The sequence below is a fragment of the Anguilla anguilla genome, chromosome 8 (genome assembly GCF_013347855.1).
Source record: "Anguilla anguilla isolate fAngAng1 chromosome 8, fAngAng1.pri, whole genome shotgun sequence".
Taxonomy (NCBI): domain Eukaryota; kingdom Metazoa; phylum Chordata; class Actinopteri; order Anguilliformes; family Anguillidae; genus Anguilla; species Anguilla anguilla.
The window spans coordinates 27300187-27323772 of NC_049208.1; the positions used below are offsets into that span (position 1 = coordinate 27300187).

Genomic DNA, 23586 nt, shown 5'->3' on the forward strand with positions numbered 1-23586 from the left:
GTGAACCAGTAGTGCTGTGTTCCTGGTACAGACTGTGCTACAGCGCACACAGGCCACACTGACCACGTGACGACCCAACACCCTCGTTTCTCACTGGTGCTCCATTTTCTGTCTGCTGCACGTAGCTTATGAAGTTACAAAACACTGCTCATAATAAACAAACAAGGAAAACTAAACATGCAGCTAATTACAACACGGAAAATGTTGCCATTGCAACATTTGTAAATCACACGGCTCGGAGGGGTTATTCAGGAATTCAGTTCAAGGCAAGAGCACAAGAACACCCACATGGAAGGACTTGCAAAGTTTGGCTCATTTTGTCTTTTGGCACTGCTTTTGAGATTGGAAATAGAAAACAGGTTTCTAAAAGCAAACACTGAAGCAGTTTCTGGCTGTAAAAAAACATTTATTCACATAGTATTTACATCTCTGCCTGGGCCTCACACAAACAGGATATTTTGAGGTCACACCAGTGTTATTGTGGGGACAATCTGGCACATGTCTGGAAACCTAAAGCAGTTGTGGGAGGAATCCAGATTCAGGTGGGTTTGCTGGTGTGGAAAGAACCAACCTTCTAAATCTGACCTGGCCCTGGTCAGCTGTAGTCACTCAGGATGGGTCCCTCTCCCAGAACGGCAGACAGAACTTGCAGGGCGTGTCTGCCTTCCTGTATGTGCCTGTTACACGTACTCCCCGCAGTCTGAGATGATCACCTTCTGCTTGGGCTTGCCATCTTTTGACCCCTGGGCCTGAAAAAGACGCCGGGAACATGGTCACATCACTGCCACTATGGGGTTTTGGGAACTCACTTTATCAAGCCAGTCTGCAATCTTGACTACATGTACAGGATCCCTTGTGGTTTAATCCCCTGTCTGTACCTCTTTATCTTTTATTTTTAAATGGTACATTCCCTTTACTGGAGATAATCTTTTTTGCAAGGAGTCTTGGCCAAAAAGGCAACATCAAACAGCAGTTTTGACAATACAGTAATATTCAATAACAGTACACAGTATATAACACCAACTTTATTATGTTGTCCCCCTCTGGTTCCTCACTCCCCCAATCTTCTCTTTCCCCTGACTCTTTCCACCATCTTTTCCACATCTCTCTCCCTTTTCCCACACCCTCAGTCCTCACCTCCATGGCATGCACCACCTCCATGCCCTCGATCACCTCCCCAAACACCACATGCTTGCCGTCCAGCCAGTCTGTCTTGTCGCAGGTGATGAAGAACTGCGAGCCGTTGGTGTTAGGGCCTGAGTTGGCCATAGAGAGCTGCCCTGCAGAAACAATAGGGGGTAGGATCACCTCAAATAAGCGTCTCTGTACATATTTAAAATGGTGGACAGTGTTCACTGTCCTATAGAGCGGCACATTTAACAGGTCTCACCTATAGCCTCAAAATGTAACCGTTACAGACACAAATAAATACCAGACATAACATGGAAGTTGCACAGTCCTGGGCTATAGCTACAAATGACTTCTTCCAAGATCAGTAATGAAATCCTTCCATCAGATGACAGCTGTCAAATGTATATTTATGCATACAACATTTGAACCTAACTATGGTCTCACCATGAGAACAATTCTGAAACACAGCATTTGAAGCCACCTGTTAAAATACAGAGCTGTGAACTTTACACTATGCCACTTCAGGATGTGTAGGTAAGATAACGTAGTTTCCCAGACCTGTGCCGGTATGTTTGAGGACGAAGTTCTCATCGTCAAACTTGCGTCCATATATGGATTTGCCCCCTGTGCCGTTGTGGTTGGTGAAATCTCCTCCCTGGCACATGAACTGAGGGATGACGCGGTGGAAACTGCTGCCCTTGAACCCAAACCCCTTCTCATGGGTGCACAGGCAACGGAAATTCTCTGTCAAGGGACAGCAAAGCATTGTGGGTAAGGCTCAATACCAGTGACAGACTATTGCTAGGGAGTCGCATTTGCAGTGACTTACGAAGCAATACACATTACAAGGTTAGCTCACCAAATGGACAATATAACAAAACCTTTCAAAAGTGACTGGGATTCTAGAATGGAAACCCATGTGTGCAGCTGGTGTACCTGCAGTCATGGGAACGATGTCAGCTCGGAGTAGGAAACGTAGTCGTCCTGCTGGCTTGTTGCCGATCTTGATGTCCATGTAGACTTGAGGATTGGACCTGCCTTTCTTGGCTGGTGGCTCGCCCTTAAAGAATCATCACATCAATAATACTGACTACAGCCAGCAACAATCCCAACTAAATACAGGCAAAATCCTTCTGTATTTGGGGACAAGGCTTATTTAATATGGCAAGGACAAAACTTCAGTTTTAATATTTGGGGGGAAGGTTGAAATGCATAGACCACGAGAACTGCAACCTCCTAGGGGGGTCCGGGCCCACGCCCCTGCAGAATAAACTTTTGAAAGAACAACTGTGAAATGATCATTTCTGGTGAATTCTAAGGAGAAAATACTGTAACCACCCTACCCCCCGATAAATTACACACTTGAATGGGGATAGCTCAGCTGCAAGTTTTGAACCGCAGCTAAGAGAACTAATCAGACTCTTATTGCTTCTCTAGCGGTGATGTCACATTCCGTAGTGGACCTTTAGACAAGTCTCTGAATTCCACTACACCTCCACAACCATGGACCCGTTTCCCAGGATACTAAAACAGAGCGATCATGCACCGTTTCAAAAGGCACTCTTTAAGCAGCGACGTGACAGCATACCTCCTGTGCTTCCGTACCGGCTGCCTCTCCTGCAGGCTCCGCCCCCTCGGCTTCCTCTGAGGTCTTCCCTGAAAACTTCTTCAGCCAATCATCATCGGACCACACTGCGAACAGACCAATCGGGAGGGAGTGCTTTATCAGCGAGACAGAGAACTGTGGTGTGCTTAGGGTTAGAGTTCTCAATGGGGTGAAACATTCAAGCCTGGCCCAACCCAGCCCGAGTGAGTTGAAGCCCGAGTGAGTTGAAGCCCAAGCTCGGACCGGCCTAAAATCACATGTATTTTACTAAGTCCGAGCCCAACCCGAAAAAAAAAAAGAAGCAAGTTGGAGATTGCTGTGACTGCACGCACGCACACACATAGTGCAACGAGGAGAGAGAGGAGAGCAGGAACACCGCAAGGTTGACTAAAACACACACCCATGCTCAAAAACTCTCGAGGATGCCCTTAGTAAAACAAAACGCTTTATATATAAAACCATCCACATGGCTTATCATTAATTATATCGTCATGTGTCTGTTTTGTGCTAATTTAAAACTGATTGCTTTTGCTTTGAGCAGTCTCAGCTGCAGTAAGCCAATTTCCGAAAGCAAGCAATAGGATTTTACATCCAATGTTTCTAAAGTTTGTCGTGAAGGTAATAAAAATTTTTAAGATGCCTTTTTCATGGTTGTTAAGCTTGCTTATTCTTGTTAATCTTTGTATTCATATGGTTAGTATAGGCCTATCATTATTCATCACACAGCATACATTACTTTAAATACAATCATTTTATTAAAAATAATTGTAACTAACAACCAGGTAACCTTCAAATTTCTGAGATGACAACCAATTTAAATACCTTCCCCCCATCTGACTTTTCCTTTCCCTCCCGAGACTGCAGAACATAATCACCCATTGCTAACTAGTTTTTATTTCTGATTCCGCATCCATCTGGTCACACCTTTTTCTGACTTTTGCCAAGGTGTCAAGCCTTAAAGTAACTGTGCTGGCCGGCAGCAAATTCTTAAAAATTGTACTCATGCAATGCACACGACAGACAGAAGTAATGGATCAAACTTATCACCTGGTCTCGAGGAGCCTTCTTTGATCCTCATGGGCTTGGCAATGTTCACCCTGATAGTTCTGCCAAACAGCTCTGACTCATTCTAATGGGAAGACACAAGGCTCAGCTACAACACAAGCTCAAGGCTACACATTATAACATTTGTATACATTTCCACTTTGGTCTCCTATCATCTGACAGCATCTATAACTAGTATTGATCCAGCTGCATCATACAATACCTGTGAAATCCAAAAGCATGTTTTTTATGTAGCATGCTGCATACATACAGAAAATATATTATGAGTGTTTAACTCACCATATTATCAATAGCGGCAGCAGCATCCTGTTCAAAAGGAGTGGAAAGAAATACTGTAAGTCAAAGAAGCAATGATGCCCTAGTGACAATGCTTAATGATGTCCTCGTAAAATGTGCGCACCGATTAAATGATGCCATGCAAATGAAAGAACTGAATACATCAGGGCTGAGCAAGAAGGGCCATGTCTGTTTCTGGTTACCATACCAACTTCTGCTATTAATTATTTAATCAGCCCAATCATGTGTGATCTGACATGTGGGCCAAGTACATTGACAAAACTCACCAATCACAGTTAAGATTAGGTGTGCCTATATGAAGCATTGTACAGCGTCTGCCATAGGTTTATTGAGCTAATTAACTGAGTCAGGGTAATCAAACACTGGAAAAAAGCTGCATACACACCAGCCCTGCAGGAATGTATATACCCATCTCTGAACCATACAGTTTTGATTCGAGCAATGCAAGGAACCTCTGACTTATTACACTTTTCAGAGCAAACAACTCCAAGCTCACCTCTGCAAGTTCAAATTCGATGAAGGCAAAACCTCTATGTTTTTCTGAAAGTGAAAAGCAAAAAAGAAATACATACAAAATCTATGTTTTGTAGGGATCATGTAATGAACAAATTGCGAGCATTCGTCTGTTTTACATGAGTACGACTACCAAACAAAAAGATGGCAAGATAGTCTGTATTCAATACTTGAGGCTCGAGTTAATCAAAACAAGCACATGCCTACAACATATTGATGATAGCACGTTATTAATATGAACTCTGGACACCAACTGCGTACGGATGACTCACCAGTTTCATAGTCGAGCGGTATTTGAATGTCAGTTATGTCTCCAAAGGGAATGAATGCTGCATGAAGAACCTTTTCGTCAACTTCTTCCGCAAGCCCACCTACACAGAACAGCAACGCAAAGCGATAGCTAGTTACGTCAAGATTACTACAGAAAAAATAATTCTGACTTTACTACCACGCTCATCTAGCAAAAATATCAGCTAACGGAAAAGCTTATTACAGAATCCTTGTGAACGCATAATACAGTTTCCGCACTGTATCTAGTCCTAGCTACATAGCAACGACACTAGCTAGCTTGCTAACTTCACCCAAAATACTTTAGTTTAGCTGGCTAGCTAAAAAACATAATAACTAACTAGCTAGGTAGATGCAGTTCTTCGAACTTATACCGAAGTATCCTTTGTGCTTGTTTGTACTTTTAATAAGTTATATAAACTGGTTTTAAGAGAGAAACCAAAATTTCACTCACCAATGTAAAGCACACGCTTGGCGGCTGCCATCTTGCTTGTACCCTTTAGCCTTTGACCTCGCTTACTACTAGTGAACGTGACCGCGCCATCTCTGGCCATCCGGTGAACGTGCATGTGAAAATTCGAGTTAGAGAAATGCAACGTTTTATTTTACAGTACATCCTCTCTAGTCCTGATCCTAACTCCATGAGCCTGATCAAACATTTAATGACTTTTTCTAGTCATATTTGTCTAAATGCAAAATCTATAACGTTATGAATAATAGAGCTCCAATATCAAGCAGGTGCATATATTCTGTACAATAACTGGGTGTTGTAACACAGTATATTTTAGGTTAGTGTGTGTGTGCCCTGTTCTGACTTTGAACACTTGCCCTTCAAGAGGTCTCTGCACGAATACAAGAGGTGCATGGAAAATGCATGAAGTACAACCAATATACATGTGTTCTCATGGATACATTAATAGTTTACACTATCTGTTTATGATTGCGATTGAGTAGAAATATTCATGTGGAAATGTGAACACAGACAACATTTCAGATAGAAAAAGTGGCTTGAAAAGGGGCTGGGGGTACATATTATATGGATGTTTATTACAGCATACATATAGTATACATATATTTAAAGTATACATATAGTTTTCCCCACCAGTTCCCAGTGTGATTTAGCGAAATTCTAAAATTTGTCAAGCATGTTGGAATACAATACATACACCCAATTCTTCACTCATTGGACACTTGGTGGCACTATAACTGTGAGTTGGAATTCCAATAAACTATGGCATAAAGGCATGAAATGTGTTCCTTTGCAGATACTGAAGCTCATCCCCCATTTACATAAACCTAAAAATCTTCTCATGAACAAATTTCATTTGGACACAACTGGGTAGATGCTGACACACTCTGGCCTCAACTGGTAAATTAAGATGGTAAATTGGAATAATATTGCTGCCCCACAATTTGCAACTGAATCTATGTGACTGACAAACTCTCTTTCTCTGTCAATCAGTGCAATATTCAGCATGTAGACGGACTGGGCCACAGACGCAGAATGCATTCTGCAGATTGCAGAACGATGTATTGAAATCCCATCTCTAACAGTGCAGATCAGAATGAATGCTACTTGCACCTGCTTGACATGTAATGGGCATGCATTTGCGTAAACATAAGAATAATATAAACCTAAAAGTCATGTGAAGTGGCTTTATGTGAAAATGACATGCAGTAAAGCACTGTACTGTACCTTACCCAACAATTTCTTTACATTCAGTCTTGTACGGGTGGTTAAATTTGCTGGTGCTTTATAACTCCAACAAAAATCCCCATTCATTTTCATTCAGGTTCTTTTTAAAAAATACTTTCTGACCTAGACTTTATATTCTTGACTATCCAGTCTATAAATTGGTTAACTGGCAAAGCACTTCTAAAGATGCAGTAATTTCAACTGTTATTACAACAAAATTGTGATGTTGTAACCAATGAACCCACTAGTCCACCCAATTTGTGATCGGTTTGTTTAAACAGATCAGTTGGTTGTGCAGATTAAAATAGCCACTCAGATGGTATAATCAAATAAAACCCTGGAAAATGAGTTTTATACAATTTACTTGTATAACTTCCGCTACACTAACAAGGTAAATGACAATGATTAATCAGAGATTAGCCTGCAAACTTTGAATACACTTGCACTTTGGACGACCAGGGTATCACAATGTTCACAAATATTATCACTGACTGTCCCTGTCTGTTTAGCTCGGCAGGTTATTCTTTGTCGCTCAAAATGAGAGTGAGCTTAGTTCTGCTGTGTCTGGTTCTTCTCTGGGGAGACTCTCTCAGTGAAGGTAGAAGACATTGTTTCAAAAGAAAGTACTGACAGCAAAATAATGTTTTTTAGAGATTCAGAAGCATTGCTGTTAAGTTTAAGGTTCTTGAATGGTTTGTGGCTTTTCCACAGAGTGTGTGCGTGAGCTCCAGGTGGACGTGGACTTCCCAGGCAGTGACGTCCAGCAGATCCTCTCTCCAGATGCGCACCACTGCCAGCTGGCCTGCACTCAGCACCACCACTGTCTCTTTTTCACATTTGTTCGACCTGAATGGACCAGGGACAAGCGGTACTGCCCTTTGTTTTATTTACCATGATGTAAATGACCAGGAAACCTCACTGAGATCGCTGCAAAAATGGCTCTGCATTGGAGTTATTGATATAAACTGGCTGATATTGAAAAATGATGGCTGTTTTGGTTACCAAACCCTCGGAGCAACTTTGAGGTGTTCAGTTTTCTTAAGGCCTCTGTAACCAAGTAAAAAACAGGATGGGAGGACGAGTGATAATACTGCTTTAAGAAAGGATAAAGATGAATGTGTTTACTCTCTCTTTGGATATACTATACACGTGTATATGACTATGCATGCAGCTGTGTGCCTCTTGTCTCTCAGACAGTTCTACTGCTACCTGAAGCACACAGACTCTGGGAAACCTGCAAAAATTACTTCACTGAGTGGCGTCACTTCTGGCTACTCAATGAAAACATGCAAAGACAGAAGCCTCCAAAGTAAGATTGTGAGATGACTCAGGCTATTGACATTTTATTATTGGAATGATAGGTTGTATTATTGGGGAATGCCCTTTCCGTCCTTGTGCTGGGATACTGAAATTGTGTATAGATACTTAGCATTTACCATAAATTGGGTTATAATAATTATAATCAATCAGCATACCCAGAGATACATAACCATTTACTGTACTGCAGTATATAATGTAGCTGTAGGTATTTTGTGGGTGGTGTTGGACATCTCTGTCTTCCGGGAATGAGAGGGGGCAATAGGAATGAAATGGGAGTGAAAATTCATGATGTACCATCAATAATAATCCAGTGATCTGAACAAACATAGGGATAGGACCTGGCAGAGAGCAATATTTTTTGGGCTGTTTGAATCAGTGATTGACAGTATGCAATAGTGACTGTGTCACTGTCAAAAACTAATAGCCTTGCATGTTTGCAGCTTGTCTGTCGACGGTCTATAAGAATGTGGACTTCACTGGGGCAGATTACACATCCCTGTTTACAGCGGACTATGAGGACTGTCAGAGCACTTGCACTAAGGACCCAGACTGCCAGTTCTTCTCCTTTCTTAACCAAGACTTTCCAACATCAAAATACAGGTGAGAACCTGCAGCAAATAAGCTCTGGGAACAGATCTTTAGAATATGGCCAAACAACCTCATACGTGTTATGGGTCTCTCCTCAGAAACAAGTGCTTCCTGAAACACAGAAGGGTTTTCCCCAGTCCTCCAAGAGTCAACAGCTTGAATGGAGTGGCGAGTGGCTTCTCACACAAAATTTGCACTGCTGGCAGCACTGATGGAAAAAGTTTGTACACACAAAAACTGTCATCTTAGCTAAAAAAAAACAACAACTTATTAACCATCAAAAACTGTTATTTTGATAAACAAATTCACAGTATTACTGAAACACACTGATGTCAAAATACTCTTTTATACCACAAGGGTTTAATGTTTTTAAAAGGTATAAATCCAAAAGTTTTTCCTTGTTGTTATTTCTTTAATGATTTTGCTACTTTCTTGGCACCAGCGTTTATCTGTGGATGTAGGTATGGTATGCTGTGATACTGGTTTTGATACAGATTGCCAGTACAAGATTCAGACCGATATGGATTTTCCTGGGAATGACTTTGAGCAGGTTCCATCTCCCTCGCCTGAATACTGCCACTTTTTATGCACCATCCACCCCCGCTGCACCTTCTATTCATATGCAAGGTATATTATACATTTTTTATGCAAGAAATTCATGAAATTCATTATTTTTCTGTCATCTGACATATTGTACTTCTGGTATATTTCACCCCAAATTTCATTTTCACAATGTTCAACCAAGCAAAACAATAAAGCACACACGCTGTCTTTCCAGGAAAGAGATGCTTTGCAACTTAAAGCACAACAAAGATGAACGGCCCTATGCTTCTAAGGATGGGGTGATGTCAGGAACCCCAACACGCTTCTGCGAGGACTCAAATGGTGAGGCGAATACTGGGGAAATTCCCTGGTTTCACTCAGTGTACCCCCCAAATACCTTTGAAGACCCCTGGAGTTCTGTAGTGCAAGTGTGGAGCTGATGATTGTTCCCGCCTACAGGTGACTGTGCAAGGACTTCATATGAAAACATCGACTTCCTGGGGTTTGACAGACGCTTCGTCCTACTGGACGATCCACAGACCTGCCAGGAAACCTGCACAGCTGATCCTGAGTGCCAGTTCTACACCTACGTCTATGAGTCATATCATGTGCCTACTCAAAGGTCTCACTTCTGCTTTCCCATACAATGCACACACATGCATGCTCACACAAACATAGCACATATACAACACAATGCTTATACACAGGGCTATGATCTGCTCATTGAGGCATGTTTTCACTCTGACTTGCACACACAAACAATCAGTGTATTACCTACTGCACTGAAAAAGCACTTGTCATCTCTTGATAGTGGACCAATGGGATCTGGAGGGTTCTTTACTGTTGTCCTTCCAATATATGTGTAACCCTATAGGAGGATATGTTACCTGAAGCAGGTGATCACGGTCCCCCTTCCTCCGAAGGTGGTTGCCATGCAGGGCGTGGTTTCTGGGTTCCACCAGAGGGGCTGCCAGCAGAGTGGAGGAGTGGAGAAGACAGGTGTGCATTAATGCTTTTACCGAGGGACAGTGCGATTACACTGCTGGTGCTGCTTACAGTGTGGCACGGGCCGTCATTACTATGGCAAAATCCTTTTAAAGCATGCATCTGATTTCCATGACTTTCCAGTCATAAACAAATGTACAAAATAAGTGCAATTAATAAACCCAAATTGTTGACCTTTGCAATCTTTCATTCATTTTTATGTACTTTATTTTTCATTTGCAAAGATTTAGCTCAGAGGAAGATTAAAGTTTTACTAAATATTGAACTGCAGATAGATAGCAGTTTAAATGACCTTGTGATTACTATTGATTTTCTCTGCATTTGCAAAATCCAACAAAGATAATTCCACTGAGTTCCCCCAGAAGCCAATACTTATTTACCTGACAAATGCAATTTAACTCTTTTCTTACTGAAATAATAGTATGCACACATTTCTTGACATGTATATTCAAAAATCTTTGTGGTGTGATTGGATTACATCACGCATCACCTTTACACATTTTGTTACAGAGAAGAATTTGTACTTCCAGATGAATAGGCTTGCTTACACTCAAAATCATAGATCAGCAAAAAGCAGACAGAATTTCCCCCCTATGCCCTTACTTGCCCTTTCAACCATTTTATGTTCAAAATAGTGAGAAATGTGGAAGGTATGGTATATTTTACATTTTGTGAGGAATACATCACAATATATATTTTCTGCTCAAAAGGTGCAAACATTATTGTAATGGGTGGAAAAATGTTTCTAAACTGCAGTCAAATCTTCTCTTTGGACACACCATACATGCTTATGGCTGTAGTCTTAACAAGCTTTATATTAACCAGTCATTGCAGTCTGCATTATGGGTGAAGAGCATGAGATCTCATTCTGTATGTTTCCAGTCTCAGACAGTTCTACTGCTACCTGAAGCATGCAGACTCTGGGAAACCTACCAAAATTACTTAATTGTGGCGTCACTTCTGCCTCCTGCTCACTGAAAACCTTCAAACACAAAAGCATCCAAAGTAAGATGACTCAAGACATTGACTACTGCCTTTTTATCATTGAGGTGATGAAGTGTATTACCAGGGAATGCCCTTTGAGTCTTTGTACGGAAGTCCTGCAATTATGTAAGTAGACACTTGGCATGTTCATGTTCAGTTAACCATTCACTATAAAACAGAATGTAGCTTATTTTTATTTTTTATACATTTTTAGGCATTTGTAGAGTGGCTCTGGGCATCCCTGACTTCTGGTAATGGGAAAGGACAATAGAGATGATATGGGATTGAGGATTCCTGATACTCAGATTAGGTAGAGCTAGCCCATGCTATCAATTATAAATCAATGATTTAAAACTAACACAGGGATAGGGTCTCGCTAGAGAGTGAAGTTTTCATTGTTCTGTATGAATCAGCGATTGACAACATGCAATAACTCCAGTAAATACTGAACTCTGGAAACCTCACTGTCATAAATGAGTAACTTTGTGTGTTTCCAACTACATCGACTGGAGCTCAATCAGTAGTTGATTCATCCACTGCAAGTTTCACAGTTCCACAATAAATCTAGGCTTTTAATCAAATAATTGTATTTAACCAAGAGATAAATCCTGAAAGGTTCCTTAGTTCCTTTCTAGATATTTACCCTTATGTATTCAATACATGTTGTGTAGTTTACATAGCTAATTTAATACATGAAACAAAATTACAACCCTTAAAGATAAATAATTTACTCAAGGGAAAAAACAAGACAAGAAAATTTTGCAATTTGTATTAAAATGTAACATCAGTTGCCAGGTTTTATTATGCTAACTGGCCATCACTACTTTTCTGTATGCATTGTATTCAGCCTGCATTTCCCAGAATCCATTGAAAGTGAGATGTACAAGTACAATATTCCACTATTCTGTATCATGTAAAATTGATCAGTAAATGACTAAATAATTAGTCTAGTAAAACAGAACATACATCAACTGTACGAATGTTGAGTAAAAGTAAAAATAAAAATGTTGAATAATCTAGTCTAGTTGAGTACAGCAGAATGGACATGGCTGTTATAACTGTGATAACTGGTAGCAATCTAAAAATAAATCAAAAGACGAATTTATTCTGTGTCCACAAGGGGTCGGTGTTTTGCAATTAGAAGCCAAATCAAAATTGTCACAGGAGTCAGTTTTCAATTTAAGCTGATTTCTTCTTTGGCAATGTAGTGGCTTTTACAGCTATTCCATCTTCTAGTGTTTTATGGCAATAATTTTTACCACAATACGTATTAACATTATCTATATTGTATGAGGTTGAAAAATCATCAAGTATTCCAAAAGTATTCTAAATCTTTTTACTGTCTATGTTTATTAAAGGTTTTATCAGATTTCAAGTAAAAAATGTAACTTAAAAAAGCAAAGGAAAGTTTAATTTCTGTTTCCAGTTTCACTCACTCTGTGTGTCTCCTCATCAAGTCTAGAATAGCTGTGTTTGTGTGTGTGTGTGTGTGTGTGTGTGTGTGAGTGACAGAGGGAGAGAGTACAGTATGTGTGTGTGGGTGTGTGAGACAGAGAGAGAGAGAGAGAGAGAGAGAGGGTGAAAGAGAGAGAGAGTATGTGTGCGTGTCAGTACGAGTGTGCATGCATGTTTCCCTCCCCCTTGAACCCCCCTGGACTCCAGGCCCCTCCCCGTGGGAAAGCCTGTCTTGTGTGATTGTGGTCGCCCTTCCTGGAAGCTGTGGTACCACTGCTGGCTCCACTGCCAGCACAGTGCCAAGCTGGGAGACGTCCGCAAACATTCCGCATGCCTCTCGCACGAGAGTCCCGGGGCGACTGGCTGTTCTGCCCTGACGCCAGTCTCGCGCACCAACACTTCCACTCTCACAGACCCAGTGTCCCACCGCACTCTCTCCCTCTCTCCCTCTCTCTCTCTCTCTCCCCCTCTCTCTCTCTCTCTCTCTCTCTCTCTCCCCCCCCCTCTCTTCTCTCTCTCTCTCATAGTCTTCAATTTCAGATTTTATTACAGATATTGTTTCTGTTTTGTCTCTTGCACACATCGACGTGCGCACAAACACACTCCAGACATAAGCGCACTGTTAGAGAAATGCACATTTCTGCTACCACTGAAATGTATACAGTACCGATTCAAACTGTCCTGTAAACAAATACACACACATTCTTGCAAGTGTCACTGCACGCATATCCACACACACAGACACACAGACAGAAACAAGTATACACATACAGTACTGCATGCAAACAAACAAACAAGCAAACATAAACACATGTAAGTATACACGTACTACCCACAAACACACAAACAAGCAAACATAAACAACAAAGCATGCAAGTATACTGTACACTCACACACACACACACACACACCCACACACACACAAATAAACAAACCCAAATTAAGGTGCGTCCGTGCACACTGATATTCAATAATTTAGTAGAACAGACATATATGGTTTATTGTGCCATTATTGCTTATTCTTATTAATTATTGCGGTGCATTTGTGCACAGGCAATATCTGAAGCATCTGAAGAATTGGTAGCTGCTCGAAGTTGGTACTGCTGAATGAGTCACAGTGATCCTGTAGGTGTCATCACTAAACAATGTTTGCAATTTACCACTCTTGAGAGAATGAAATTACAATTCAATATAACTTTTTTTAAGCCAGACATTTTCATTATGTGCTTGTAAACAATTCTAATGATTTTCAGCTGTCTGTCAAACTTTTACAGTTCAACAGAGAAAAGCACGGCAGCATTCTCATCCGTTCGCATTTCATCCATGGCACTAAAACCAGTGGGAGACACACCTCATTCCACAAAATCAGCTGGTTACACATGCCCTTCATGTAATTTAGTGCTCTCAGTGGTGTCTGGAACTGAGGCACAGTCCAGCCCATTTGGAAAGTGAGTAGCAGCACAGTGCTGCTCAGCCACTCTCCTCACATGCGTGGGTGTTTTGAGCTGATATTATTTTATAATATTAATGTGATATTAATCAGCAGTTGTTGAGTGTAAATGACTACTTTTGATTGACATTTAGACATCAGTAGAATGTAATGGGAAGCTGTGATAGTAGATCAGATACAGGTCTGAATCCATGTTCTTCATGAAGTTGTAGGACAGGAATGAATGAGGTCACTGGTCATGTATTTTACAAACTCAGAATACAAAGTAAGCAATACAAATATTTCATTTCACCATGCAATAAATTTAGCTCTTTTATCTCTTTAGTAATCAGACAGCTTGAATAATAAAGGCAAAATCATTGCATGATGAAATAAAACATTTTTATTCAATATTTACTATTTCAGTTGCACATTTTCCAGAACATGCATGGATAAATTTTTAAAATATTTAAATTTGATAGTGATAATCCATAGCATGGCGCTATTAGAGTAAGTGGCCTTATTTTCATGTGAAATACCCGGAATTACTGTCTTATGTTTGATATCTGGTTTGTACCATGCTATAATTTGTTATGAAACCTATTTCTGTTAGGAAACCTTCTTTTCTTGTTATACTGAAAAAAATGGTTTGTGAATGACAGCATCATCATGCACTTTGTTTGTGCATACGTGCAGTAGTCTGCATATGTGTGTGAGTGTGTGTGTGTGTATGTGTGTGCATGCACGTCTGTGTGCATGTATGTATGGGTGTGTGTGTGCACGTGTGCATGTGGGTGTGTGAGTGTGTGTGCCCAGTTGTGAGGGCAGTGGTGGTGGTGGGGGGAGATGGGTTGATGGGTGGGCACGTGCACGTGCACGTTTGTGCATGTGTACGCCAACATCTGTAACTTCCGCTGGAGCTATCAGCAGACTGAAAGCCATCCCTCTCTCTGGCTAACATATAATCAGCTTTGGTGTTCCTGCACACACTGTTCCAGGACCTCTACTTATCTCAAAATGGGAGCATTCAAATAAAGCAAATAAACAAATGGCGGTGTGGGGATGTGAGGGCCTGCCTTTGCGATGGGATCTCCCCAGAGAAAATGACACTGGGGTTAGCCTAATTGCACGGTTCGGGCAATGAGAGAGCTCACAGCGATCTGCTCGCTCTTACTGACTCATAAAATCAGTGTCCTGTGGCCAGCGAGCAGAGTCATTCCCATGCTTCACACCAAAGTCCATTTCAGCCTGAAAACTGGAAGAAACTGTGCAGAGGGTTGTTACAGAGACGTGTGCTTGTAAGTGTCTGAAATATGTGCTGAAGCACCCTCTAGTGGTCGGCAGGGCGTTACATTGTTTAGGCTTTTTTTAAAACGTCGGTAGAAAAAGACCTGGGAGAATGAAAAGGACACACATAAACTTCCAACCAAACACACACACACACACAGATTCACACATGAATGTAAAACCATGCACAGACACACAAGCACACGTACACAACTTTATACATTGGTTCAATTCAAAGTTTTTTTTCCGTTTCAGTCATTTTCAGAATCTCTTTTAATGTCTTATGAGCAGCACAAAGCCATTCAACCAATGAAAAATGTAAAAATATCATTCTCCATAATAGCATGTGTATAAATGCTGTGGCAAAAACAATAAGCAACACCACAAAAAAAAAAAAAAAAAACTAAAAGGCGAAAATGCAACAATATACATTTGATGTTACATGGTTGTTTTGGAGATACCTTCATATCTGTGGGAGTCTGTTTTAAATCAGTGCCATTCGCACACTGATATGTATAGGTGTCTGTGAACTACACAGGTGCACCGCCTCCATGCCCACATCCTATCTGCATTCCAAAATCCCAAACATTTCATCCACGCTGACACAAAGCCTGCCCGGCGTCCATTTAAGGCGTGTCTCGCATCCGCACGGCTGCCGCTCTACTGTTCTGGGTTCAGGCAGGCTGGTAACCTGCCGGATACGAAAGGTGTTGAGTGTTCACAGTCTGCTTTTCACTGAAGGCCTCACATTGCATTGTGGGTCACGGCGAGGTTCGGAGGCCGAACATCTCCCTTTGCGCAATGCTGACTGTAAGAGGGATTATAAAGGGAGTGGGGAGCCTTTGTTGAGCTCCTTCGTTTCTTCTTCTGTTGCTGTCCTCTGACTCGAACCCCAGGGTGGTGTGCGCGTTCGAGGCTTGCGGACGGGGGTCAGAAGGCTCCGACCTCCGTGCCCCAGGGTTGCGGCGCTTTGCTGGGGTTCCCCGCGCCCCCGCGCTGGGCGGAGCCGGATCCTGGCGGAGCGAACGGCCTGAAGGACACCTGCGAGGTGGCGGAGGAGGGTGGGGTGACCAGGAGGGGCGGAGCTCCGTGACCCTCGGAGGAGGGCTGAGAGAGTCTGTGGGCGGGGCCGGCGGAGGGGAGGGAGGGCACCCTGCGCACAGCAGCCAGGGCGGGGCTCAGGACCGCCGCCTGACGACCGGCCGGGAGGCAGCCAATGGGAGCCGCCCGCAGGGCCGGCGAGGGGTAGGCTGCCAGCAGGGCAGCGGCGTGGGGCGGGAGGTCCCTGCGAGAGGCCCCCGGGAAGGGGGCGGAGTTGGCGGGGGGCGGAGTCGGGAGGTGGGGGAAGGAGGCCCAGGGCCAGGGTGCGAAGGGAAGGGCTGCCGGACTCTGCATCAGTGGGTCCAGCTCGCTGGCACAGTGGCTCAGGTGTGACACCAGCCGCGCTCCGATAGGGTCAGGGGCCTCCAGGCCCTCCAGCGAGCTCAGGTACCGCACCACTTCCCCCACACACTCCCGAAACCCCAGCGTCCTGTAATCCACCGCCAGAGCACGGGCATCAAAGTACCCTGAGAGAGAGAGAGAGAGAGAGAGAGAGAGAGAGAGAGAGAGAGAGCAAGAGAGAGAGAGAGAAATGTAAAGGTCTATGTCAACCACATGAATAGGACACAGAGCACAGAGTTCCTTGGTTATGTGGTGCAGCATCTCCCTTCTGAACATACTGTTTCATTCAGTTACCCCCTTTTCCTTCCCCTCTCTCTTTCTCAGGAACAATCCCTCCGAGCGGAGGATAAATGGACAAACTCTCTCTCTCTCTCTCTCTCTCCCTCTCTCTGTCACTCTCTCTCTCTCTCTCTCTCTCTCTGTCATTCTCTCTCTTTCTTTACCACTCTCTCTCTCACTTAGCAAAGAATTTCAGTTCCTGCTGTTTATGCTCTAAACCCGAGTGCTGTACCTTTCCCCCCCATGGCATGGAGCAGTTTGAGGTGATCCACAGTCATCTGCAAGATCTCAGCCTTCTCCAGTTTGGAGGAGCCCTAAACCAGGAAACAGCATTACTGAGGATAGTAGGACATACCTATAACACGCAACATGCAGACACACTGTGATGCATAGTTCTCTGTTCGGCAGAACACACAGCTGATTCCATGCTTCTCACAAGTCCCTTTGATTGTGTCCATATGTTTGTTTTTTCACACAGAATGAAGAAGAGTCTACAGCTGATAGGTTTGAAGGACTTACACTGGAGTTTAATTTCTTTATTATTATCCAGTATGTTTGAATTAGCCTTATGGAGAAAAATGGCACTAAGGTTAGAATCCCAAGTTCTTGGAGTTCATAGAGATTTCATTAGTTCATGTGACTGTGCACATAACAGAATTAGGGTTGAGTGGGATCAAAACTATGAAGTATAACAGAGTGTGCAATTAGCCAATATGCAAATACATAAATTGTGCCGTCAGTTCAGCTGATCAAATACTTTTATATATTGTTGTGACTGATGAATCTATGAATGCATGTTTGATTGATTATTCATTTAATTTCTTGACTGAACATTTTATTGGTTGATGTATTGATTGGCTGATTTACTGATTTTGATGCATTGCTTGATTGTTTAATTAAAGAACGCTCCGCATAGACAGAGTATTACCTGCTTCTCAAAGGCACTGGGGACGAGGCGTCTCAGTTCTGACAGGCTGTGATTGATCCGGTCCCTCCGCCTCTTCTCAATGATCTTACGAACAGAAGAACAGGGAGGTGTCACACAAGCCAGGATGAACCAATCAACCAGGTCCTTTCCACTTATCTGAGTGCTATTAAAAGGCACTGAGGGGCGTTAAGCAGATGCAAGAAGATAGAAGACCATAAGAATATAGAAGATAGAAGATTGAATTAAGGTGAAACGTACTGTGTATTTGTTCATGAATTAAGGTTAGGGTTGGAAGATGGGCCTACAGGTCGAGGTAGACTGGTGGATATAAAATTTAAGCTTCAATGCCAATGCAGTTACTTTGAAAACTAGTGGGAGAAGGCTATAGCATAGATCCATAGTGAAAACAGTTGTGGAGTGAAACTCAAAATATTGCCAATCGCTACACAGGGGAGTTTCTGACCGTTTCTGCTTTGGCCCACATTGCATTAAACTGACACCTGTAATTACTACCTCTGTAACTTCAGCATTGGTTTATCTTGTTAAATAATACTCCCACAGTGGAATACCCCTAAAATGAAATTGCATATAATATGCATACCCACCTAATATTTAAATAGTACTTGTGTCGATAAGTACCAGGCTACTGTAAAATATTGCACGATCCTTACAAATTTCAGTAGTTAGTTAGTGCGTTCTCAAAGCATATTTAGCTGTTTATTTCCCCTGGTTGTTCTGTTATTTCCGTTGCTTGGGTCCCGCGATAGACTAACGGATGCGCACGCACCAAAGAGCATGCCTGAAGCTGCACGGCATTGTGGGTTCCATGATAAAAAATAAATAAAACAATGAAATAAATATACATGTGCAGAGAGCAAACAGATGAACCAGAGCGACTCACCCCTCTGCGTTTCTTGCGTGCCAAAACTTGCGAGGTACTACCTGGAGACATGGAGCCTGTAACCGGACTGGTGGGACAGTCACACAGAGAAACAGGGGGACAAATGGAGTTCAGTCAGAACAGTGCTCGATAAAATCATTCTGAATTTTAATGTGACACAGAAACTGCCAACTGGTGCGTATTAGCAGACCCTGCTTGATTTGCCTTTGCTCGCCACTAGACACAGAGCTGTCAGAATAAAAGTTGTTTTACATTACATGCTCTGGACATAAGTTTGAACTAACTGGCACAGTATGCTCCGTGTCTGTATTGTGTAAAAAATGTCTTTTGAAAGCTGATACAAAAGCTGTTCATGGTTAACTGTTTTAATCCATCACAGACCCCAGGACAGCACTGGGACATGGTGGCTGTGGCACTTTATGTTTTACTTTCTGAAAGTTTTCTTAAAACACAAACAGTCATTTAAAATATACCCAGCGTTCACAGTTTTCACTGAAATGTAATACAGGAGGAGACCTGCACAGATTGAAATTACTCTTCAAGAAAATGATTGTTGTTTCCAACTAAAATTTTGAACTTTAATTTTTGATCAAAATATTTCTAATAATTTTTCTAATCACTGATTTGTGAAAAAAGCACACACAAAAGCGCAAGCACATGCACATACATACACACACGTGCACCCACTCACACATACACTTACCCCTCACCACTGATTGTTGTTCAACTCACAAAATAAGATTTCGAACCAACTTAAATGTATGATCTAATTATTTCGAATCATTTTCTCAACAAACAGATTTTTGCAATACTGTGTTAATTTAACTTAAAACATTAATTATCCACTGAAATTAAATATAATGTAATATATAATGTTAATGTACCATTAAATATGTTTAGAGAGAGAGGGAGAGATTTTTTGAATAATCACAACAAATATATTCATAAGGCGCATTGAAGTATTGATAGGTATAACAATACTTACAGTGTTAACAGTGTTAATTTACAGAGATAATCTCAGCCTTAAACATTTGATAAAATTCCTTAAATTTCTCTGATGTTTCTGACAGAATTTTAGGTTTAGAATGAGATATTTTCAGTTGTTCAAATCAAACCCAACTTTAGAATCACAATCTTCAACATCGCAGCAAAGTCTATATTTAAGCCCTGTTGACCTTTTTTGGAAGTGAATACCAATAATTTTTACAAAGAATGTAAGCCTGCTTCTGATTTTCACAGTCGTCACAAGGATTCATAAAATAAAGAACTGACGGAATAAGACAAAATGGAAACAGAAATGAATGGAAAATCTTAGGAAATGGTAGGACATATGCAAAGTATTTGTCGAGAAATGGAAATACAATTCCATCCAAATCATCAGACGTCCTTTGTAAAATAAACTGGGCAGTAACAACATGCAACAGTAATTTCTTGTGACAAACAGCACCACTCAGAACTAAAACATGAATATGTTTAATTGGTCTTGTGCAGTATTGTTACGCATAGACAGTCATTAATAATGGATCAGTGAGCAGCCTGACTTGTGACACAGAACAAGTAGCACACAACAGGCACTCTGTTGGGTGCAACTGTGGCTGATATAAAGGATAAAGACCTCTGTAAAGACAAGGGTACACGCATGCAGAGAGAACATGAATAAGCACTGCGTTAGTCTCGCTGAGCTATGTGTGGAATACGCAGCGCGCGCGGGGTATGCAGGTGAGGCAGGGTTGAGGTGGGGGCAGGGTTGCGAGCGGCTGTCCTCACCAGTAGCTGTCTTCCTGTCCCACGTCGATGAGCTCTTCCACCTCCGTGTCGGGGGAGCTGTAGTCGTGGGGTCTCTTCATGGCTAGGCCGAATCCTGGTCCTCAGGGACGGACGGACGGACGGACGGATGGACAGAAGAGCGGGACGGTCTCGGCGGGCAGCTCTGGGGACAGCACCCACGGTCCCGTGCCACTTCCCTCCCTCCAAGCCTCTTTCTCTCTCCTCCTGCCTCCTGCCCGACAAGCGCAGCGTCCCTCCTCCTTCCTCTCGCTCCGCGCTCCTCCGTGTGACGGCCGCTCTCTCTCTCCCTCCGTGCCTGCTCTTCTGCTCTGGGAGACCCTCACAAGTCTCAGCTGGCGCGCCACCCCCCGTCTCCTCGCTGCTCAGTTCGTCATGGATTCCCCCGGCTCCTTTGGCTTCCACTGGCATTCAACCAACTTATACCCAAAACTCCTGCCTCTCTGCCTCCCTCTCCGTCTCTCTCTCTCTCTCTCCCTCACTTCCTCAGGGGGGGTGTCACTCTGCTGCGGGTTTGTTCTGTCACACACTATTTAACAGCCACATTCTGACAATGCTACACTTGGCCACTTTGGCAGAGTTGCCACTTTTGGCTCTCTCTCTCTCTCCATCTCTTACTACCTCCCTCTCGTTTCCCAACCACCTCCTCCCTCTCTCTCCCTCCCTTCTTCCCTGTCATTGCTTTCCTTTCAATTAGCCTCTTCTCCCTCTTTCACTCTGTCTCATCCTGTGCTCACTCCTCCTCCTCCTCCCTCTTTCTGCTCTTTTAATTAGTCTTTCTCTTTTCCACTCTTCCTCTCCCCCTTCCGTAATGAAGAGGGGGCTGTGGGAACGTTAGGCAGCACTGGGACCCAGGCACAGGACGTGCTTTTTTCAGTGTGTGAAAACAGGTATTGATACCCTCCCACAACAACCAATGCCCACTGCAGATTTGCAAGTGTGATTCAGGGCAATCTATAACCTGATCAAACCTAAACCTAAACCTAACTGTTCAGCAACCCAGCCCTATAATCAGATCCAAATTTGATCTCTTTCCTGATTCAATTGACTCAAATAAAACAAAGAGAATCCAGTGCAGATAAGAACCTTCAACTGATAGTGGTTTAACAGCTCAGGAGATGAAACAGTGTGTGAGTGTCTGAAGAAAGGGTCTCTTCAGTGTATGGGACAGTGCAACCCCTCCTTCACTAAAAAAACAGCACCTTCTCTACCACCCCATCCACCCACACCCAACAGTACCCTCTGCCAAACGCACATATGGACACACACACACACACACACACACAAAAGCACACGCACACGCACACACTCACACACACACTTACCCCTCACCACCATTGCTTTGACACTCGCGCCTGGTCCCACTGTTACCGTGGGAAGCTCCCCGGTGAGGGTTTCCATGGTGACAGGACCCCAGGCGCCTGCCGATGGACTCTTGTCAGGGCCAGTGGCCAACAGACAGTGCAGCAGCCCCCCCCACACCCCCTGCAATGCCTAGCTAGGCGCCCACGCTCTTCCTCCTTGGCACAGAGAGAGAAAGAGAGCAGCGAGTGAAAGGCGATCGGGGGCGCATCACTATGGGGCTATTCAGCCCTTCAAATCTCAAGGGATGCTCTGCAGCCGAACCCGCAGGTCCCGGGCTGGCTGAAAGCGCGTTAAAAAGGAGCGCAGGGGTTCGCCACAGCGCAGGGCCGTGCGTAACGAGCATGTGCGTGAGTGCGCGCGCGGTTCCCGCGGCGACTGCGCTTGTTTACTGATTCGTCTGGGGCGCTCCCTTGTCCCAGGCCAGCCCATAAACATGCGCTCCGAAGCGCGCACGACAAACAAACAGCAAATGCCTTCACACGAGGGACCGGAGGGAGGCGTGCGGCCGACGCCAGGGCGCTCCGCGATGTGCGTGAGTCAAGATGAGCGCAGAGACCCCTCCTTCCTACTCCCCCGACTCCCGCTCCTTTCATTACCAGTCCCTTTTTAATTCGGGTCTGGATTTCATTTCAACCCCCCCAATCCCCCCCCCCCCCCCCCCCATCAAATTCAAGAAAAAAGAGCAGAAAGAAACAACTAATCTATGAAGTCAGGGCTTCATCATGTCTCTGTTGTTATTTTTACAGTATCGTTCCCTGCTTCAAAGGCTTGCTTTCTTCTACTCGACTCTCCGCTTATTTTTCTTTGCAAGCTTTTTTTCTCCCCCTCTTTCGGTTTTTGATCTGCGCCATGGCATGCGTCCTTCCCTGACAACAAATGGAGAAGGACCCATTCTCAGAACATGAAAAAAGCAGCAAAAAAACTGTAAATAAATAAATACATTTTAAAAATAGTATGAAAGGGCACCAATGGAGGGGCATAACAAAGAGAAAGCTGGTGTTGAATAAAGGAGGAATTCTGGGAGATTTCTTTCGATGCTGTTAGCCACTTCAGTCTTTTCATAATGTCCTCCCTCACCACCACAACAAGGCAGCCTTCACAGCTGAAATTAACAAGCTCATACTTTCACTATTTTGAAACACACACACACACACATGCACACACAAACACACTTGCATGCAGACGCACATTCATATAGAAATTCACAAATACACACAAGCACATGCATGCACACACACACACACACACACACACAAACAGTGGTTCAAATTAGTGCCTTTTATATATTTCTTATATATAAAGAAACTTGTGCCATAAAAAAGGCATCTGAACTATGAGACACTTAGACCACACTGGGAACGCACACTTTATTCCATGAGGAAATTATCTCTCCAGCAATTCCAGGAATGTGGGGGACGCGTGATTTTGGATTTATCCACGTTAAACCCTTCCAGGAAGAACCATGGCTGCTTAAGTCTCCCTTCATCCCTCTGTCCATCTTTTGTACTACACATTTTTCTGAGATTTCTGTTCTAGTATTGTCATCCTTTGCATGCGAGCTGCAGTAAAATGCCTTTGGGGATCCCCTGAGCCCCACTCCATGTTCCAGCCGGGGACTTAAGCTTTTGGAGTGGAGTCATGGTGAAGATGAGCACTGTAGGATTAAGGTTTGGATGTG

At 43.2% G+C, this 23586-nt stretch overlaps 3 protein-coding genes across 3 annotated transcripts; 1 reads left to right on the forward strand and 2 right to left on the reverse strand.

Annotated features, from left to right (window-relative positions):
* Window positions 1–385: 385 nt before the first annotated feature.
* ppie (peptidylprolyl isomerase E (cyclophilin E)) lies at window positions 386–5443 on the reverse strand. Its single transcript, XM_035431403.1, has 10 exons — window positions 5355–5443; window positions 4885–4983; window positions 4596–4639; window positions 4082–4108; window positions 3785–3866; window positions 2720–2823; window positions 2068–2191; window positions 1690–1875; window positions 1138–1280; window positions 386–749 (listed from the first exon to the last, which is right to left on the reverse strand). The coding sequence occupies exons 1-10, from the start codon at window positions 5383–5385 to the stop codon at window positions 681–683; spliced, it is 909 nt and encodes a 302-aa protein (XP_035287294.1). The 5' UTR covers window positions 5386–5443; the 3' UTR covers window positions 386–680.
* Window positions 5444–7033: 1590 nt separating this feature from the next.
* Window positions 7034–10234, forward strand: LOC118234685 (plasma kallikrein-like). Its single transcript, XM_035431402.1, has 9 exons — window positions 7034–7194; window positions 7308–7464; window positions 7790–7905; window positions 8357–8516; window positions 8603–8724; window positions 8999–9131; window positions 9283–9389; window positions 9507–9669; window positions 9922–10234. The coding sequence occupies exons 1-9, from the start codon at window positions 7065–7067 to the stop codon at window positions 10055–10057; spliced, it is 1224 nt and encodes a 407-aa protein (XP_035287293.1). The 5' UTR covers window positions 7034–7064; the 3' UTR covers window positions 10058–10234.
* A 4486-nt stretch (window positions 10235–14720) lies between these two features.
* On the reverse strand, window positions 14721–22485 carry heyl (hes related family bHLH transcription factor with YRPW motif like). The gene is made up of 5 exons (XM_035428553.1): window positions 20526–22485; window positions 18759–18825; window positions 17858–17941; window positions 17162–17243; window positions 14721–16775 (listed from the first exon to the last, which is right to left on the reverse strand). The coding sequence occupies exons 1-5, from the start codon at window positions 20603–20605 to the stop codon at window positions 16138–16140; spliced, it is 951 nt and encodes a 316-aa protein (XP_035284444.1). The 5' UTR covers window positions 20606–22485; the 3' UTR covers window positions 14721–16137.
* Between the last annotated feature and the right edge of the window lie 1101 nt (window positions 22486–23586).

What these genes read in the sequence shown, in the direction of transcription:
- ppie (XM_035431403.1), bottom strand. Translation starts at nt 5,385, where the DNA reads ATGGCAGCCGCCAAGCGTGTGCTTTACATTG. An exon ending in CAAGCGTGTGCTTTACATTG is followed by an intron (nt 4,984 to 5,354) that starts GTGAGTGAAATT and finishes TGTTCTGTGTAG; the next exon opens with GTGGGCTTGCGGAAGAAGTT. An exon ending in CCGGTACGGAAGCACAGGAG is followed by an intron (nt 2,192 to 2,719) that starts GTATGCTGTCAC and finishes TGATTCTTTAAG; the next exon opens with GGCGAGCCACCAGCCAAGAA.
- heyl (XM_035428553.1), bottom strand. Translation starts at nt 20,605, where the DNA reads ATGAAGAGACCCCACGACTACAGCTCCCCCGACACGGAGGTGGAAGAG. An exon ending in CCAGTGCCTTTGAGAAGCAG is followed by an intron (nt 17,244 to 17,857) that starts GTAATACTCTGT and finishes TTCCTGGTTTAG; the next exon opens with GGCTCCTCCAAACTGGAGAA. An exon ending in CCATGCCATGGGGGGGAAAG is followed by an intron (nt 16,776 to 17,161) that starts GTACAGCACTCG and finishes TCTCTCTCTCAG; the next exon opens with GGTACTTTGATGCCCGTGCT.
- LOC118234685 (XM_035431402.1), top strand. Translation starts at nt 7,065, where the DNA reads ATGTTCACAAATATTATCACTGACTGTCCCTGTCTGTTTAGCTCGGCA. An exon ending in CAAAGACAGAAGCCTCCAAA is followed by an intron (nt 7,906 to 8,356) that starts GTAAGATTGTGA and finishes GCATGTTTGCAG; the next exon opens with CTTGTCTGTCGACGGTCTAT. An exon ending in ACCTTCTATTCATATGCAAG is followed by an intron (nt 9,132 to 9,282) that starts GTATATTATACA and finishes CTGTCTTTCCAG; the next exon opens with GAAAGAGATGCTTTGCAACT.